Source organism: Manacus candei, unplaced genomic scaffold (genome assembly GCF_025592945.1).
Source record: "Manacus candei isolate 608988 ecotype Guabito, Panama unplaced genomic scaffold, ASM2559294v1 h1tg000003l, whole genome shotgun sequence".
In the NCBI taxonomy this organism is placed as follows: Eukaryota; Metazoa; Chordata; class Aves; order Passeriformes; family Pipridae; genus Manacus; species Manacus candei.
The window spans coordinates 6,306,483-6,325,261 of NW_026138051.1; the positions used below are offsets into that span (position 1 = coordinate 6,306,483).

At 39.3% G+C, this 18,779-nt stretch overlaps 1 protein-coding gene across 3 annotated transcripts in view; it reads left to right on the plus strand.

The window, feature by feature from the left end:
* Positions 1-18,779, plus strand: part of AMMECR1 (AMMECR nuclear protein 1) — a 92,718-nt gene that overhangs the window by 37,003 nt on the left and 36,936 nt on the right. For 2 of the 3 annotated variants that reach the window (XM_051787480.1, XM_051787491.1), the window contains one exon: positions 17,893-18,003. In XM_051787480.1, coding sequence (XP_051643440.1) covers positions 17,893-18,003 — 111 coding nt within the window. Of the gene's footprint in view, positions 1-17,892; positions 18,004-18,400; positions 18,505-18,779 lie in introns of all 3 variants that reach the window. The other variant, XR_007904531.1, reaches the window with a different exon arrangement.

The window sequence follows — 18,779 nt, forward strand, 5'->3', positions numbered from 1 at the left end:
ATCATTCCTACTATGCAGGAATGATTGAAATACTTCAGGGGCTATGCTGTTAGAACTGAGACGGCAATCAATATTTTATAGAGCAATTTCATGTACTTCAGGAGTAAATAAAAACTGATTCTGTAAGTTAGGAGTTTTTGTTTCTCTCCTTAATGGTTTCCTGGTATTGCCAGTTGACTGTCAGTTATTACTTAGCCTTCATTATGCTATAGATATGTAAAGGGCAAGTGGCTATTTTAAAGAGTAATTCTCAGTAAGAACAGAAAAGTATTAAATACAATTTTACAAGAGAGTGGCTGAGAGCTTACTTGTAAAATTTTATGGTTCTGCTGCTCTCAGGAGAAAGACATTTTGTGTTTGTAGAGCAGGGCAGCCAGAGTGCTTGGAAGTGTGAGATCAGCTTGCAAAGGAAGATGAGAAGAGCTGGGCTGCTTTAGAGGATCAGAACAATAGCTGAGAAGGATACTGATGCTTTTCTTTCATAAGAAAGATTATTATTGGAAATAGTCACGATAGATGAAGTTTATTATCCTAAGGACGAACCCTCCGTAGGTAGTTTCTGGTAGAAAGTTATTTACTTTTTACCAGATTACTTGTTGCAGTGTGAGTTTGGAGATGCCTATGTTGATGCTGTCTGACCTGGTTAGGTCTTGCAGGATTGCTAACTTAGTAAGTGGGGGGGGGGTTTCTCTAATTAATTGGTTTGCTTTGGCAGAGAAACTTTTACCATTCTTTTCACTCTTTTTGGTTTGAGTAAGATTTATGACTTTCTTGAGGTGGAAATGAATAAAGGCAAACACTGGTCAATAACGGAGCTGTGTGGAGGTAATGAATTTGGAGAATGTTGTGTGTATAAATAACATTTCACTGGATTGGAACCGAACCATAACTCAGTAACTATTCACGTTGAACAGGGATATTGCTTTTCTGAACACACTATCTTTGCTGTTAATAAGAAACATTGCCAAAATAAAACTCAAGGAAATGGCGATTCAAATGGCAAACAAAGTATTTGTTAAGCAGTAATTTTTTTTGAAGTAGTGATACTGGAGGCTTTACTATTTGACTTCAACCAACTAATAAAATGGATTTTTTTTATGCACAGCAATTCATGACAGCAAAGGGATGGAGCAGTTTGGGAGCACAGTTCCTATGAAAGGGAGTAACAGGGTGCTGAAAAGACAGGCTCACCCTGAGGTGTCTCAGAGTTGGGGTTTCTGTGCTTACCTTGAAATGTCAGAAGACTTCAAATTGATAGGTTTTGAAATTGTGGTACATGAACAACTTTTAAAGCAAACCTGAGTTTTGGTGAGTTGTTTGTGTCGTTTTGTTTCGTTTTTTTTAAACAAAACCAGCAAATCAGCAGTGATACAGTAGGTGATCCTTGCTTCTACGGCTGGTAATATGGTTATTGTTTATCAGTGTTTTTATATGGTGGTCCTTTCTGTTCCCCCTCATCTCAGTTGAGGTTTCTCCCATCAGCTGAAGGATGGCCACTGCTACCTGTGTTTTGGGCTTGGATGCAATTGAGGGAGTGGCAGCTTAAAGGAGGTAAAACTGGAGATGATGGTCAAAGGGAAGAGGAGTTTGACCTCTCACCATGAGGTGGAACATGCCAGCACCTCATGTGTGGTCTGGCACAGAGCTGAGTGCTGTTGATGGGGTAGATGCTGTACCAGTGGGTCTACCTGAGCAAGGTCAAGTGTGTAAATCCATCCTTTAGTTTTCAGTAAAGTTTGCTGATCACAGTGTAGACCGACCTGTCCCAGTTTACTGAAAGAAAAATGGGTGCCAACCTCCAGCTGTCAGATCTGGTGAACAGAAGTTGCAGCTTGGAGTCTGGTCGGGGAGTGAGACAGCAGTTGAATTCTTCTGCCTTGGAAGGGGTGAAAATAGGAGACCTGGCACCTTGAAGTGTTGCAGTGAGAAATCCAAAAAGGAACAACTTGGACCTCTCAGTTGTTTTCAAGGGATTTACGGCCTTTTTGGTTGTCCTTTAAAGCCATGTGCCATTATGTGTGTTGATTTTAAAAATATGTAGGAGTAGGAAGGTTGAATCTTTTGGAATAAAGATGCATCTTCATTGGTTTGACCTTTAGAAAGTTCATTGATTAACTAATGTACAGATCTAATAGCAATAAAATAATATTCCTCTTTAGGTCAGTGATTTATGTCAGTTATGGTTATGTGGGATCTGCTCATAGGTGGTGAGCTGTTGGAGTTTTTCGGGTAGTATATCAAATAAGTATCTTGAACAAAACCAGCACATTTATACTGTATATTTTTGTGACATAGTTGTAGGATGCAGTATTTTCAGAGAACTCCTGGTACTGTTTTGGAAAGGCTATATATATAATTTTGCTGGTGTGCAATGCAGTTGTAATTTTGTGTTAGCTTCAGAAATGGGTAGTTTTCAAGGTTAATTGGAAGACGTAGTTAGCTTTTTGCTTTCATAAAATGATATCTAGTGAAGAAAAAACGAAACAAAGCATGAACACCTAGATTTTAATGCATCAAAATTAAAATTCACCCTGGTTATTTTCCAGAGTTTCCAGTCTGAGATGGTTTTTGAAATTCAGTTTTGACATTTGAAGGGATCTTACTGAAGGTGTTCTATACATAGTTATGAAACTGTTTGGGTCTCATGTGGCGTTTGAGAGAATATTTAGTTTTAGAAAGAAATGTTTAAGCTTTGTTTGGAAACGTTGTAGTCGATTTGCTTGAGATTAATTCTAGGTCTTCCAGCATTTTGTTATGCTTTAGTATTGTTAGTGTTGAATAGCTGACTATCTTATGCAGCATATTTGTGTCCTGCAAGCCACTTGAATGACATTAGAGAACTGGAGTGCAGTTTCACAACCTGACTTCACTCACATACCAAACCTATTGCAGGCATAATGAATGCTGTGACTGTACTCTGCTTGTTTGGGGAAGTAATGTGAGTTAAATGCAACTTTTGGATGAGACTGCATGTCCATGGCAAACAAAACATCCTCGTATACGTGCCCCACACCCTCACTTGTACTACTTGCATTGATCAGTGTATGCTGGCGGTGCTGTTTCTGCTTGATAAGTCAGCAGCAGATACTCTGCTGCTTTTTGTTAGGTTATTTTTTTTGCTGAGTTTTAAGACTTTTTTTGCTGAGTCTTTTAGCATGCTAAATGCCAGAGCTGGCTTAAGGGATTGGATCTTCCCATGTGGTCTGGGGAGAGATGGGACCCTTGCAACCAGTCATTATTAATGACAGTAGAGAGAGTACTTGAGCTTCAACCTGATTCCCCCCCCCCCCCAGACTCACCTCAGTGACTTTTTTCAGCTTTTAGCACCATCAGCAGGTAGATCAGTGCCTACAAGTACATCCAGAAGCTATGGAAGAAAAAGTAATCACATAATGACAGACTTTCTTTCGTGAATCTGCTGTTAGCAGCATTGCCAATTGTTTGCCCTACATCCAATTCCCCAGTCATCAGAACAAAGCTTACAGGCTGCTATATGAGGCTAAACAGGGTTATGGGATTTTTTTTTTTCCCCTCGTTGAGTTCATCTGGGTGCATCACAGTGCTTTTAAGCACGTAGTTGCAAACATTGCAACGTACAACAAACCTTTGCATTGTGATTTTGAGATGGTGAAGGAACCTGCAGTATGTAGCAGAAGCATGTGCAGGTTGTCACAGAAAGTCTTGAGCCTCTTTTGAGTGGCTGAAAATTACATTTACAAATTTTTTTTCTGAATAATCCTGAGTGATCACTTCCACAAGATTAGATGGTATTCAACCCAGATATCCAATGAGTCCAACAGCTCAGTCCCCAAATTCAGAGGAATTTGTAAGTTGGCACCAGCATGAGGGAGGGGAAGTGTTGTGGTCTTGGTAGGATTTTCTCTCACAGAAGGTGTGCATGCTCTTTGCAACAGACTGGTTGTCTGTGTACAGCAGTCAGATCCACCGCCACTTTGCAGGGATGGAAATTGCATTTTCTTTTCTGTAGTGCCAGTCCCTTTAGGGTCTTTAGTGTGCCCTGGAGTTACAGTGGCAACCTGTTGCCCAGCAGTTCTTCAGTGTCAGGTTTGGAGCTGTCCTGTGCAGGTCTGTGCTGGCCCACGTGAACCATGTCTGACTTGTCCATTCAACCTCATGATTCCTCTGTACTTAGTTCAAGTTGACCTTGTCCCTCTGACCTATATACCATAAAGATAAGGTGTGAGTGTCTCCCCAGTTGCTTCACCAGTAAAGACTGGGAACAGAGTGTTCCACTGAGCTTCTCTGCATTGGTGCTGTGTCCCTTTTTCATCTTGGTCTAGTTTTTCTAGTTGGTTTCCTGCTTTTGATGTAGTTGAATAACTTTGCAAGGTGCTACCCAAACATATTAAGTTCTTTATTTACTGTTTACTTTTGACCTACGGTCTGTTTTGTAATCTCTTCTGTTCTCATTAGGCAAGCTTTCTGTTTTTAAAAGCTGATCTCTCAGATTTGCTCCCTAACTTCCCTATTCAGTCATGCAGGATGCAGGCTTTTGTTGCTGGGGCTGATGTGTCCCTTGGACTGCTTTTGTTTTCTTTTCTAACTGTGATGATGTTTTACCTGATCTTTTAATACAGTTTTGTCTGCTTTTGTTGCTTCCTCCACCCTCCACCCCCCTGCCCTTCTTAGGATTGTGTATGTTTAGGTTGGTTTGTTGTTTGGGTTGTTTTTGAGAGGAAATAGGTTTGGGAAGAATGCTTTTTTTTTTTTTTTTACACTGTACCCTTAAAATTAATTATCCATGTGCTAAATAATTTTATGTCCCACTGTATTCAACTGCGATGTTGAAATATAATTGCATTGCAGACACTTACAAAGCAGCTTTCCTATCAATGTCCTTTAGCCAGGTCCTGTGTACCACTCAAAACCAAACCAAAAATGGCATCTTTTCAAGTAGGTCCTAGCACGAATTTTCAAGGCAGAAGTCATTACTTGGGAAAAAAAAATAAATCTCTGCATGCCATTCTGATGAGTCACAGGGTTCACGTTATATCAGGAGATTTCAGTTGCCCACTGTTACTACCTTTCTTAAACTTTATAAGCTCCCTAAACTGGTAGTGCAGTTGATGCATCTTTTTTACTTCGTTATGCGACTTCTACCGTAGTTCATTGGGCTTCTCTTCTCCTGTAATGCTTTATGGCATTAAATATTTGTATATCCTTTGCACACAGTACCATTCCCCAGCTGCCTGTTGTTTGTCATTCCCATTGGAATTGCTGACTAAGCTGGTAAGCTCTCAGCATTACAGTGTATTGATTTGTCCTCCTTCTACCAGGTCTTGGAGATGCTTGTTACTTCCAGGGTGTCAGGTGAGGCCAAGCGTTTGGCTTCCCACGTGTTACTTCTGAAATTCCCAGCAGTAGTGCAGAGAAGTGTTTGTTAGTTCCAAAACTCTTACTAGTCATGCCAGTCTGTCTGACTCTGGCATGACTTATGTGCATGCCTAATAAGTTCTTCCTGTTCCCATCATGCCTAAATCCCTTCCCTCTGTATCACTGACTTCCCATCTCAGCCTCCCTCCCAGGCCTCGCATGTGGATCTGGCAGCACTTGAGAAAGTAAAGCCGTGGAAATCCTGAATGTAATTCTTCTGTCCATTGACCTCACCTTACTCACTAGAGAATCCATCCTGTGATTCCATATGCTACTGTTACTAGTGTCAGTTCAGTGGACTGCTGTGTTGTTTGGTTGGGTTTTGGTTTTGTTTTGGTTTTTGATTCTTGTGGTTTTGGGGTTTTTTTTGCTGAATCACCAAGTAGTCAGAGGAGAAGCCCTGAGAGGTTGCTGCCTCTGCATCTGCTGGGCATTGTGCCAGCTGATTGTCAGATATCACAAATACAGTGAGCTGCGTGTCTGGTGAAGTCATCCGATAACCCCACCTGCTTCTTCCTACTCTTAGTTCTGTCTCCTGCAAGGAGGATTCCTGGTTTGACAGGATGCAGAGGGTGGATTATTTCAAAGAGATTAGCTCTGACCCAACTTATGTCCACGTGGAAGCTAGAGATGGCAAAAGACATGATGAAGCATGGGAGAAAAAACAAGCAGACTACATGAGAGCACCTTTTTTAGTGGCATTGCTAATTATTGAGTATAAAACTGCAGTGAGGTTCATAGGAAACAATGGAGTTTTTGAAAGTTTTTAGATTTGTTTCTTCATAATGAAGGCAGAACCCTAAACTTGTCAGTCTTCAAATAGAAAAAGTGCATTTTTTGGAAGCGAAATTACTGTATTGCAGACAACAGCTGTGTGTCTGTGTGAACTTGTGTTTGGTAAGAGACCATGAAAGAGCTGATGTTGCCAGTGAGGATCCACTTAGCCCTCTATGTTGTCTCCCAGGGATGGCCAATGGCAGATGCTATTGGAAGAATATAACAGGGAAAGCCTGTGAAGATGCTTCTTTCACTTCCTATACTACAGCTAGTGTCTTTGTGTTTATGGGTTGTCTAAGTGTATGGCTGGTGACAGCATGTAGTAACCTGTGTACTTGCTCTGAAAATGATGCTTTGTTATCTTGATGTCTGAGAGTAACTGAGGCACAGCTGCTGTGTTCTGAAAATGAGGCCTCAACCAGATACACTGGCTCTGTGTTACTGCATCCCTGTGTCACTGGCTGCAGTGTGTTCCTCTCCCAGAGGGATCAGTGACCAGTCATCTGCCCTGTCACTAACACACTCCTTTGGTCCCCAAGTGTGTTCTTGTTCAAGGTTAGCCTGGTTATGTTTACCTCAGGAGCAGTTTTGTTCTGTCTTGTGCTTTGCCTAATCTGCTAAAGCAGCAATGTGTCTGAAAGCTCCTCTGCTTTTTCCAGCAGTATAGACTGTTCTAATGAAAGTAATGACCTTTCTTTAATACTCTTACTGCTGTTCCTTGTTGTTTAAGCAGCACTGCATGTTGTTTCTTCTTGTGAGGGCAGATATAAGCAGTGATCATCCTTACCCTTTTTCACTGCTGCACCTTTTACCTCTTCACTTTTTGAGCTGATGTCCCTGTGTGCACAGTGACACAGAGCAGAGAGTCAAACTTGGTCTACATTAAACTGGCAAAAAGGAGAGAGAGACTTTTAACCAGATCAGTTCCCCAGTCACACATCTGTTGAAGAACAAGAGAGGAGGCTGTCAGGGGATGGGAGGTTGGGTGAGGCTGTTTTTATTTAATCAGGAACTCTGAACTTCACTGTTACTCAACCCTCAATGCAGTCATTTGTTATTTAAGGGGTGGGAGGACAAAGAGAGATCATCTAGTTCATTTGAAGGCATGATATCCCTGTGTTCTGTACCTGTGCTGACTGACAGATGTCTGTCTTACAAGCATCCAGAATGAATAGCAGACATTACTTTCAAACCATTGAGAACTCTGTGATTTTGAATCATTTTTGTCCATCTTAAAAGTGCTGTCCTATGTCTTTCCTGTATCAAAATATAAATTCCATTTGACTCTAATTCTAGCACTGTATTTAGTCTGTCTTTGAACCCTTGTCTCACTGGTTAAATTACATGTCCAAGTTCTATACAAATAGTGCAGTCTAGAGTGCATTGATTTAATAGTAATTCTGGTGATCCAAAAGATGAATTTATTCCAGCTGTTGAGTTAGTGAAGTCTGAATTAGAGGGTAAATTCAGATTCTGCTGAGACTTGTTTTATGGCTCCTCTTGCAACATTATCATGAGCTTCTTAACCACTTCCAAAATAATCGAATGTTTACTAGATTTTCAAAGTTAAGCATTTTTAAAATTCTAAAAATTTGAAAGTATACTCTAATGTATCTTGTTGAATGATTTCTAGCGTTTCAAGTCTCTTGCAAGCTACTGTTATGCAGTGGACCTTTAGAATATGTAGTTTAAAATGAGAAGAAGCAATGATTGTTAAAGGAATGATTTTGAATGTTTGGATGAATTGCAGTCTCTCCTGTTAGTGGACAGCTTGGCATATAAGTTTTGTAACATATTACTACTATTAAAAAATCCCATGTAGTTCCAGGTTTTTTCCTTAGGTTTCTTTAAATATTTCTCATTCCTTTGAACTAAGTTCCATTTAAGCAGAGAACTCCTGTGTGTTAATTTCTCACAGGCTTGGCAAATTATAAATTATTGGCATAAAATTTTTGTTCATCTGTTTATGTTGTGCCCTTAGGTGCTTATGTCTCAGCATGCATTGTGCATTTGGCAACTAACAGAAAGCATTTTAAAGGTCCAAATGGATGCCTTTATGACTGTATGCCTAGTGTCTTGCAGTATAAAGTGTCTGAACTTAATTAACAGAGTTATTTTCCAGAACAAATTGCATACATTGCATTGCCTGCTTCTACTCGTTGATCTAATATTTTGAAAGAACGTGTCTCACAGTTAACTGAAATTCATTAAAAAATAAGTTATGATTCGTCTGTAGCAGGAGAGTCCCAGTTATAGCTTTAATAAAATTTGGTGTGACCTTTTAATAACTGCAGCTCATGGCTTTTACTGATGGCTTGACTTACTGCTTCAGGTAATACTACAGCAGAACAAAAAAAAAAGTTTATAAAAATCCAGCATCCCTGTTGCTAATGGTCACAGGCAGTTTGGATAAAACTGTCAAGTAATCAGAAGGAAAAATTTAGTATCTTCATTGGCAATGAGAACAGACTCTCTTTTAAGGTAGTATGTGTATACTCTAAAGGTAGGAGTACTTTGTTAAGCTGCTGTCTGAAATCTATGCAAAACAATATTCTCTGGCTCTTGGTTTGTAGTAAATATGCAGCAACTACTTGTGAACATGGAATTGTTTGCTCTCTTCAAAGAATGGAAATGATGCTGTGGCAGAAAGCTTCCAGACTTTTAGTGCCTGAAGAATGCTTTTTCTCTATCAAATTTCAAAACTAATTTTATGCCTGAGTCACTCTGCTGGTGATAGAAGGGGAAACGTTATACCAGCACCTCAAAACTAATGTTTGCTGCATTCTTGCTAGTGACTTCTAAGGACAGGCACATCTAGGAGCTGCAGCTGTTCTTATCTCATCTCTTTAACACTCTCTTCACTGTTCTTTTATGGGTAGAAGTTCTGGGTTCCTTATACAGCTTTCTAAAACATTTTAGATGTGATGTTCTTAAAACATTTTGGTTTGGATACATTCATGGAATTTTAGGAAAGGTTTCTGCTGAATCCTTTCAAAGCATTAATTGCAAAAAAATTACCACTGAAAGTACTTTCACTGGAAATATTTTAGCTCATCCAGTTTGTATCATAAACTGTACATGAGATCTTCGATGGTACTGAAATTGTTTCAACTTTGATTTGCAAAGCTTCCAATGATATGTTTTTAGGGTGACTATATTGCACCCTTTAAAATGTTTTTCTTTAACATGGCTATCTCTAATTCAGGACTTGCTCCTCCCCAAGAGGAGATTCCATAGTGTTGCTTTGGGAGGATAAGTAGGGCCAGTCCTTGTTAATTTAAAGGCTTGTTAGTTTAGTAACGTGGCTACATTTGGACATGGCCTACATGTGTTTTGAGCTCATTTTCAGATATGGGAGCCGCATGTGGTTTGAAGTTGCTCCCTTTCTTTGAAAATTGGGTGTGGAGGTGACTTTGGGTGGGACCTGTCTGGTTCGAAACACTTAAAATGCAGCCAAAGTTACTTGGTGCAAATTATTTATTGGCTCAAATGCACTATTTTCCTGGTGTTTCAGTCGACAGCTACCAAAGGGAACATAAAATAGTGTAATGTCTTCTGGGCAATGAGAAAGGCAGAAATATCCAAGGAGAAAATACCAACTTTGCTTTGTGAATAGTTTTTGTTAACAAACCACTAGTTTCAATGTATAATCTGAAGTTAGTTTGATTTGATTAGAAGAAGTCCAATGGATGACTAATAATAGAGGTATCAGGAAAACAAAAGTATATTTGTTCAGAACATTTAAATATGCCCCATAGAAAGTCATAATCAGGTGATTGCATATTCTGAAGTAATAACATTAGCAGTTTGTAATGACACTGAATTGATTTATTAACTTCATAAAGTCTGATTTTTCTGCTCTGGTTCATAATTGTGCAACTGGGGAAAAAGAATTGCTTAAGTAGGTCAGCATAAATGTGAAGAGTTTTATAATGTACATATATTGTTATATGATTTTATTAAACGTTAGAAATTATAGTGTCTTAATAACCTAGAATATGATGACACTTGTTCTTGGGTGCTTTTGACATTAGAGTGGAATTTTATCTGGAATTACAGTCCTTACTCTGGATGCATTTAATAAGCATCTGCACTGTCTTGAAAGATTAAGCATTATTATGATAAGAGAAGTTCCAAAAAACTTTAAACTTTGCATGTCAAAATCCACTTTCTCGTAATTTTTGTCATTTTTTTGGGGAAATGCTGAAGGCTCCAAAAGTTTTAATCAAAATGATGGTTCCAGACTTCATGAAAGCAAATAGAGATTCATTTAGGGAGAAAGTCTTCAACCTTCACTGACTTGTAATGGGCACGTGGAATGCAATGACTTGAATATTACATTATTTTTTCTCCCCCCCCTTTTTTACAAGTTGGTTACAAAGGGAGATAAAGTGTGAGGAAGGTAGAGGGAGGACAGAAAAGGAAGAGGAGATGAAAGGATTGAGGGAATGGAAACAAAGGATAAAAACACATGAAATACAGAAACAAGCACAATGGGCAGAAGAATGAATTTTGACATGTAATGAGTTCAGAGTGTGATGGAGACAGGAGTACACGCTTTGCAGTACCTTGCCACATCTCAAATTGTGCGAGGCTGGTCGTGCTGATCAGAGGAGTGTTCTGTGCTGATGGCTCTGTCACAACACTGTGTACAGTTCAGCAGTTCCTCATCGAGTGCTTAATAAGAGCCAGAATTGTCTAGGCCAAGTGCAGAGCCATCCTATCTGCTCCCACACATATGGCACTGTGCTGCTCAGATAAACATGCTCGCCTCAAGTAGCTCAGGGATGTCTACATGTCTTCAAGCTGTGTTGCTCCCTCTAGACCTGTGCTGAGAGACTTGTAGGCACCTTTAACAAAAAGAATTATGTGTAAAACAACAAGCCTTTTTTAAAAAACATAGGTGGTAATTTACTGTCTTTAGTAATTGATGGTGTTGAAATAGAGATGAGTGGTTGGTTTTGAGGAGTAGGTTTGTATGTTTGCCCTGCTGGTCAGGACTTGGATAGGATTAGCAGAAGTTTACAAGCTAGAAGGCTAAACTGACTAAAGTCAGAGGTAAATATGGAAGAGCAAGGGATCATGGTGTGCGTGATCACAGAAAATACTGTGATAATACTCTGGTGAGGAGCCTTGGCATCACAAGTGCTGTGTCTTAAGGAGAATGGAACCCCTCGTCTCATTCTGGTAGTTCCATTCTTCCTTGATATCTTTTATTATTTAAGACTAACAGACACATTCTACTTGGCATTCAGAGGAAGGTGAAAAAACTTTTCTCTTTCCCCACTGTTCCTTCACTTCCACAGTCTTTTGAAGGAGTTATGAATTTTCCATTTTATTCCTTCTTGCTTTTTTCTTCCTCTTATCTACTCTCAAATCATGTCCTCCCCTCCCTGTTTTGTGTGGGTGACGGCTTCATGCCACTGTTCTTCATCATTGCAAAGAGTATTTTCAGTTTGAAATGACTAATGGTTTCCCCGTTGCATGGATGATTGTGACAAGAAATAGTAAACATAAAGGCTGTGCTAACACTGCTGTTGCTAAGATCTGCAGCCAAGGTGCTGGAATAACCTTGTGATATTGCATTGGCTAATTCTTGGGTCATACTTGGAAAGCTTTCTTCACAGCTGTATGGGTTGGAAATATTTTTAAGGCTTGATTTTTAAAATTTTTCTATTATTATTATTATTTTAAAAAAACCCTTCTAAATTAAAAAACAGAGCCATGCCTATATTCTCTCTGGCCTGACTGCATAGGATCTGTTGGATCTTTACTTCAGCTTGATCTTACTATCTTGGAGATGCAGATGGCTTTAGTGACTAATGTACAACCCCAGGGGCTGATGCTCTGAAGATACTCAATTCTAGATGACTTCAATTAACTTAATGATTTAGCACCTGATTATCAGATGTATAAACCTGATACCTACTGATTAAGTTATAAAACAGCTTGATGACTTGGAGTTTGTGGTAGACAGGAGCTGTGGCTGTAGTTTGAAGCAGTATGAGCTGCTGAACTGGTACGTCCTCTTGGTTAGTGTGTGCATACTCAGCTGTGTGTCTGTGCAGGCACCCTGACACATCAGTCCATTGTACAGACTCAATTTATACCCAGTTGAAGTTGTAATTTTGGGAATTTGGGGAAGAAACATTCCAGTTGAGAGGAAAATTCAAGTGTCTCCCCTTAAAACTGAGATATATAGGCCTCAAAAATTCATCAGTACCCCTGGGCAATGAAGCGAGTAATTAGTTCATCTGTAAGGAAGATGCAATCCTGAGGAATTTCCAGGTGCATTGTGACCTGTAAGTGCTGCAGACTAAGTGCTTTTACTTTGCCACCTGTACTGCCCTGAAGAATATCTCTGTGGAGAATATAATGATTTCAAAGGTTGTTTCTTGAAAGTGCATCTGAGGAACTGTAAATACTCAAATCCTTTTTTAGCAATGCTAAATAAGCCTACATAACCAACGTGTGTGATTTCTGAGGCATTCTGGATTTTGTTACATGTCAATATTTATTTTAGCAAAGTGAACAGCAAACTTTGGAACATATGTCATAGAAATTCAATTTGTTTCATGAAGTTGATTGATTGTCTTTTGGGAGTTGGAGGTAGAAGGTACAAAACAACAACTCTTTGTCGTTTGTTTTGACATTTTTGTCGGTACTGTCTGAGCATACCTAAAATTTCTTGTCATCCCCTTAAAAATTGTTACTTGTACCTTCTCTTTTCTGGAATGCTGCCTATGCTGCCTGAGCTCTGCTAATACAGTGTACAAGAACAGCAGCTCTGCTGCAGCTGAAGAAGCAGACTCATCATCTGGCTCTGTTTGTGAATTTATGTCCATTTTTAAAAGGAATTTTGAATGTGATCTTAATTAAGGTGTTGTAGGTTCACTTCAGACAACGACCTACCAGTCAGCAGTCCTTTTATTTTTAACCCTGATTATACTGTTGTTTAAACTAGGTATTCTTAAAATAGTAGCTGCTTTCTGACCTTCCTTAAGATTAGCTGCTTAGGTAAGCAGAACTTGCTAACAAATTCACACCTAGCAGCTCAGGTTTGAGGCTGATCCCTCTAGGGCATGTGATGATTTCAGAAAAGCCACCGAATATACTAAGTGTGTTATATGCCTAATGACAGAAATCTCTGAATGTTTGTTTCTGAAATACAGTAGTTGGAAGAGTTGCTCATTTGATCATTTAGTCCTGAGAGTGACTGAAAGAATATGCTGCACCCTCAAAAGTAATTAATAACATTTTCAGTAATTGTATAGTATTTTAATTCAAAGATTACAGATCTTCCAGTTTCTGAAGGCAGTAGGTTGTAGTGATTGGTTTTGGATTGCCACATATTGGCCATAATGAACCTTCTTTGCTGACTAAACATGTTGAAGGCATAGTGCAGTATAGACTGGTTTTAAGAATTTCGGGATGTTTCCCCCATGGAAGAAGAATGTTATCACAAAATATATTTCCCTGTTCGGGGAAATTTATGGTTGATGTGTTCCAATCTTTATGGATTTTGCTGGATGGCATTATCCTAGTAAGTTGGGGGTTCTTGTGTATATATGCACAGTTGGACACAGGCAGGGAAATGGATTTAAGACACTTTACTCAGTACCTAACTCTTTTTTCAATTGTGTAAAACTAGTCAAGCAAGTTGTGCTTTTATTAACTCCTGGCAAAATATGTGTTAAATGGCACTGCAGTGGAAAAACTAACTTTTTGTTTGCATCTAGCCCGGAGACTCTTTATATTGGCTTTCAGAATAGGAAAAATATCATCCATGGGCTTCTCTAAATTTTCACTTCAGAGCCCACTTTGAACTTGAGATGAAGAAACTGGTTTCTGTTCTTGAATCAGAAAATGTTGAATAGCACCTAGAACCTCACTGAAGCTACTCAGTCTTATAGTCCTTGAAGCAATAAATAATTAATGTTTTCTGATCCTTCAAATGTGGTCAATACCACATATCTCTCTTTCTCTATTCAATCCCATAATTCTGCTGTATAGAAGGAAACATGCAGAAGTGTCAGATGAACGTGGGGTTTTCAGATTTTTTAACTTTTTTTTAATCCTGGAGGTTTTTAATGACCATTTTCTCTCCCACAGTTTAACACACAGTTTCAGGTGTGAATTATTCTCTTTGTTCTCTTACGTTTCATCATACAAAATCAAAGAGAGTCAGCAGTGAACATCAGGAGGCTGTTTGGTCTCATCTCTTGTTAAAGGGTTAATAAGTTTACAGCACTCCAGCCCAACAGGCTCTTTGACTCTTGTGAGATATGCAGGTTCAAAGTTCTTTAAACAAAAAGAGGACTCAGGTCTCCAGCAGGCCATCATCCTTTGCTGTACATCATCGGATAACAGGGACTCCCAGCATTGCATCTGCTGCCCCTTCTGCTTTTTACTAAAGATTTTTAGGTCTAACAATATGTTGCTCAAAAAAACCCCCTCCTTTTTATTTTAAGAAAAACAGATGAAAATAAGAACTTTTTCAGGTTGAAAATGTACCAATTTCCTTATATGGTTTTGACATCAGTATCTGTGGAGTTTGGCACCTTAGCCTCAGATTTGCAGTTAAGTTAGATAGCAAGTTTATTTGTGTGTTACTGGCTTTAAAACAAGAAAAGCACTGCGGGCTTGAGGAAGATAGGCAAGCAGCTGAAACCAAGGATACCAGTAAAAAGTTAAAGAGCATCACTAGAAAGAAAAAGATTCTTTTCTCTGCATAGCTTGTCTAGCTTCTGTGAGCAGGTTTCCTATGGTCTTTGTTTAGTGTAAGACTAGAAATGCTCTGTAAAGGCTTGGACTCGACATTATGCTGTAAGAATACTAAAATGTAGAATTTGGTGTTTCTAGTTCAAGAATGGAACCATCAGTGCAGGTGCAAGACCTTCCTGTGTAATTCTGCCTCCAGTTCTGGACGTGGGTGTTCGAGAAGGCAAATTTAAACTGAAAAAGTGTAGCGATGAGATGTGATGGTCAGAATGGAAAGGTCCCCTTTGAGAGGAAAGTGAATGAGCACAACCCATTCAGCTCAGCAAAGTGAAGTCTGAAGAGGCATATGAATTCTTTCTATAAATACTGTGGGAATAATCACCAGGAAGGGAAAGAACTATTTAAACTAAAGGACAATGTTGGCACAAGAATAGCTAGGTACAAGCTGACTGGGAAACCATTTCGTCAGGAAATAAAAACGATTGCAGAGATTCTGAACTTCAGAATTTTAAGGCAACTTTCCCATTTTTCCGTTTTGGGGATTTTGTTCCCATTATTTCTACTTTTCACACGTAGAATGTGGATCATTTATGAACAGAATTATATAACATAATTATATAATTATTTCTTACGGTAGCAGGAGCCCTGAAGGTACCTTCTTGAATCTTGAAGATTTAAGTCAGTGACTGTTCTGAACCTTTGGTCCACATTACACTTTGAAGACATCTGTGATGGTAATTAAGTAATTCTGTTCAGTAGGCTTAGATCTTCTGTGTAGACATGCTGATACCTTTAGTGGCTCCTGGGGAGCAATACAGAAGTTGAAAGGTTGGAAAAACATCTTTAGTCAGAGTTTTTGGTGTATGGAATGTATGGCTGCCAGTGGTGCTTCATTTACCCACCTTAGTGTGAACATACCACTATTACAAAAGTGTATGCATATAACCTTTGTGTTTTCTGTTGCTACTCATTGACATGGACCTTCAAAGTATATGCAAATGTTTCAGTACTATTTGACATTCAGTGGTGGTCTCTGGTCTTCTGTTGTCCTTTTAAAGCAGCAGTAATGCTGCATCCCAGAAGGAATTCAGTTTTGACAAGAAAGTAAATGTGTATAGGTTTCCCTGAATTACAGCCTTCTACTAAGTGTATTACAGCTAATAAATCTCATAATCCAAAGGTAAAGGTCAAGAGAATAATCCTAAAGTCCAGTTTGAATCTTATTCATGCTTGTTTCTGTGCAAGGGGAGTGAGTGTCTTCAGTGCCGTTGCAATCTAATAACTTTGCTGATGGCATTAAGGGCAACTAGGATACCTTTCTTGAAAATGGTAGTAAAATGCCACTTTTGGAGAATAATGTAATAGCCCACATTCTGCTAAATGTTAGGTAATGGCTTTATGGTCTCCAGTGTTTATTAAACAACTTTAAAAAAGAGAGGGGGGTGGCAGTCAAAAAGAAATAAAAGGAAATCCAAAAGAAAACTATGACTTCAGCTTCCTCTTTTATTCATCATCATTGAAAGAAGGGAACTTGTCCAGCTTAATTGAGTAAGGAGGAAGTTGCTGTACCAGCAGGTAATAGCAACAGGTTTTAGAAGGTTAGGAGAGGACTGGATGCAGCTGCATTGGTGCTGTAGGGACTGAGGGACATTTCTTTTTCTGCCATCACGTGATGAATATCTTGTGCCACACCAGACAAAGCGAATGGAATGGAAGGATAAAAGGGATAGCAGCTTCTCCTTGAGAGTCCAATACTTCACACACTCCCAGTACAATTTCACCCAGCTCTTTTATGCTGTGCAATCTTGCAGTGACTGATCTACTCATATAATAAAGCTCCTAGCCTTAGTATGTTTTTAAAATCTCAGCATAGCTGGAAAGGGAGGTAGTGTTTCACAAAGCAGAGAAACTTGCAGAATATATTTTTAGTGATCCTTCAGATGAGGAGTCAGACAAGGCAGTTACCAAAGGTTGTCTTTCCGTGCAGCACTGTTAATCTTACAGTGCACTGTTGTAAATCTACTCATTATTTGCAGCTAATAGATGTAATAGAAGATGATTCTTACTTTTTGATGCAGCCAACTTGGCTCTTGTGAATTTGTGGATTTTTGACTCCACCTATGCTTCTGTATCTGCTCCCTTCCTTCAGGGCACCTGTGTGATATTTGTGTTTGCTTTGTCTCCTGCTTCTCAGCTGCTACCCTGAGGTGGGTTACCTCATGTTAGACCTCTTGGTCTTCACAGCGATGGCTCTGGGCTGTAGTAAAGAGACTGTGCAGGAAACAGCTGTAAAGAAAACCAAAAGGGGTGTACATGTGTATGATGCTGAAGAGCAGTGCCTCATCAAATGGCTTTGGCAAGAAGTCAGCTGTGCATCCTTAAGTGTGTATGTGGTGGTCACAGGTGCTCAGAATGTCAGAGATGCACCTTGTTTCTGTCAGCTTTAGTGCAGTGGGGCTGTAGTCTTCAGAGCAAGAGTTAGAATTGAGACATGTTCAACTCACTAAGAGATTTTGCTCCACTCCTGGTCATTTTTAAATACTAACTTGGGATTCATAGAGAAAATTCCCTTTCCTCAGGCCATTCTTTAAAGGGTGTTCCGAAGTTTTCTTGTCTTCCAAGGATTTCTGTTTCTTGCCAGCAGTGTTAAGGACCAAAGTATTTGTGTTCAGGAGGAGGGATGGGCTAGTGTGACAGGGGTATTTTTCCCTTCCATAAAGGGTTCCTGATGTACAGGTCTCTTAAGGCAAGGCTTTTCCCATTCACAGGAGAAGGTTAATGAGGGACACTGAGCGTATCAGATCTGTTACCAAGAGCTTTCATTCTGTCCGTAAACTATTCCAGTAATCTTATTTTCTATTATATCACATGATATAATAGAGTTGTTTTAGAGATTTGGCCCCCCGTTGCCTGAAATGGAAGGGCACTGTTGCTGAAATTTCACACCAACTGTCAAAATTGCTTCTGTGATCATGTCTCTTTTTTTCCTCCCTCAAACAGCCCACTGTTTGTAACGTGGAAGATCGGGCGAGATAAACGATTGCGTGGATGCATAGGTACTTTTTCCGCCATGAACCTGCATTCAGGACTCAGGGAGTACACACTTACTAGGTAAGATTTTGTTTTCTGGAGCCTTGACTTATGTATTGAACTAGTCTGTTGAGGAGATGATAGGTGTGCTTTGGGTTTTTTGGCTGTGTCGTGTACTGATCAACGAAAACCTGTGTGTCCTTTTGATGCTAAGTGTATTGCCTGGTTGGTTGAGTACTGGTGCCATGAGGCTATGCTCTCAGTTAAAAACCATAAGTTGAGCCTATTTTCTTTTTATTGGTCTGGAAACTACTCTCTAGTAACTTATTGTAACTGACTATTATAGTATTTTTTCCAGTGTTCAGACAAATTTTAACCTTAATAGTTAATGTCAGGGCAGAAGACCAGAAAGTCAGATTTGGGGATTATCCTATTCACGCTTCTAAAACAGCAGGTATTCTCACCTCTTCTCCATCAGGTGCTTCCAATCAGCTGCAGTTAATTTAATGCTACAAATTTCCATTACATGTTACTCTTCAGATACATCCCAGCCCCTGAGTGGGAAGCTTCTGGATGAGGGAGGTAAGTGATGATAATCCTTCACTCCCTGGCAGCATAATCCTTCATTTTTTGATCTACACCTAAATTCATTCACCTTAATATTGTTCCATTTCCTTTGCATAGAGTGAAAACTAATAAGTTTATCACTAGAGCTAGTAGCAAGCTTTCTACTCGTGTTTTTCTAAGAGTTTTCTTAAGTTTATTCTCTAAAGAATCAATGGAATTTTGTTCCTCTCAGTTAAAATAGACTTCATAGTGCTTTAAAATAGAAGCTACATTCTGGCATGTGTAGACCT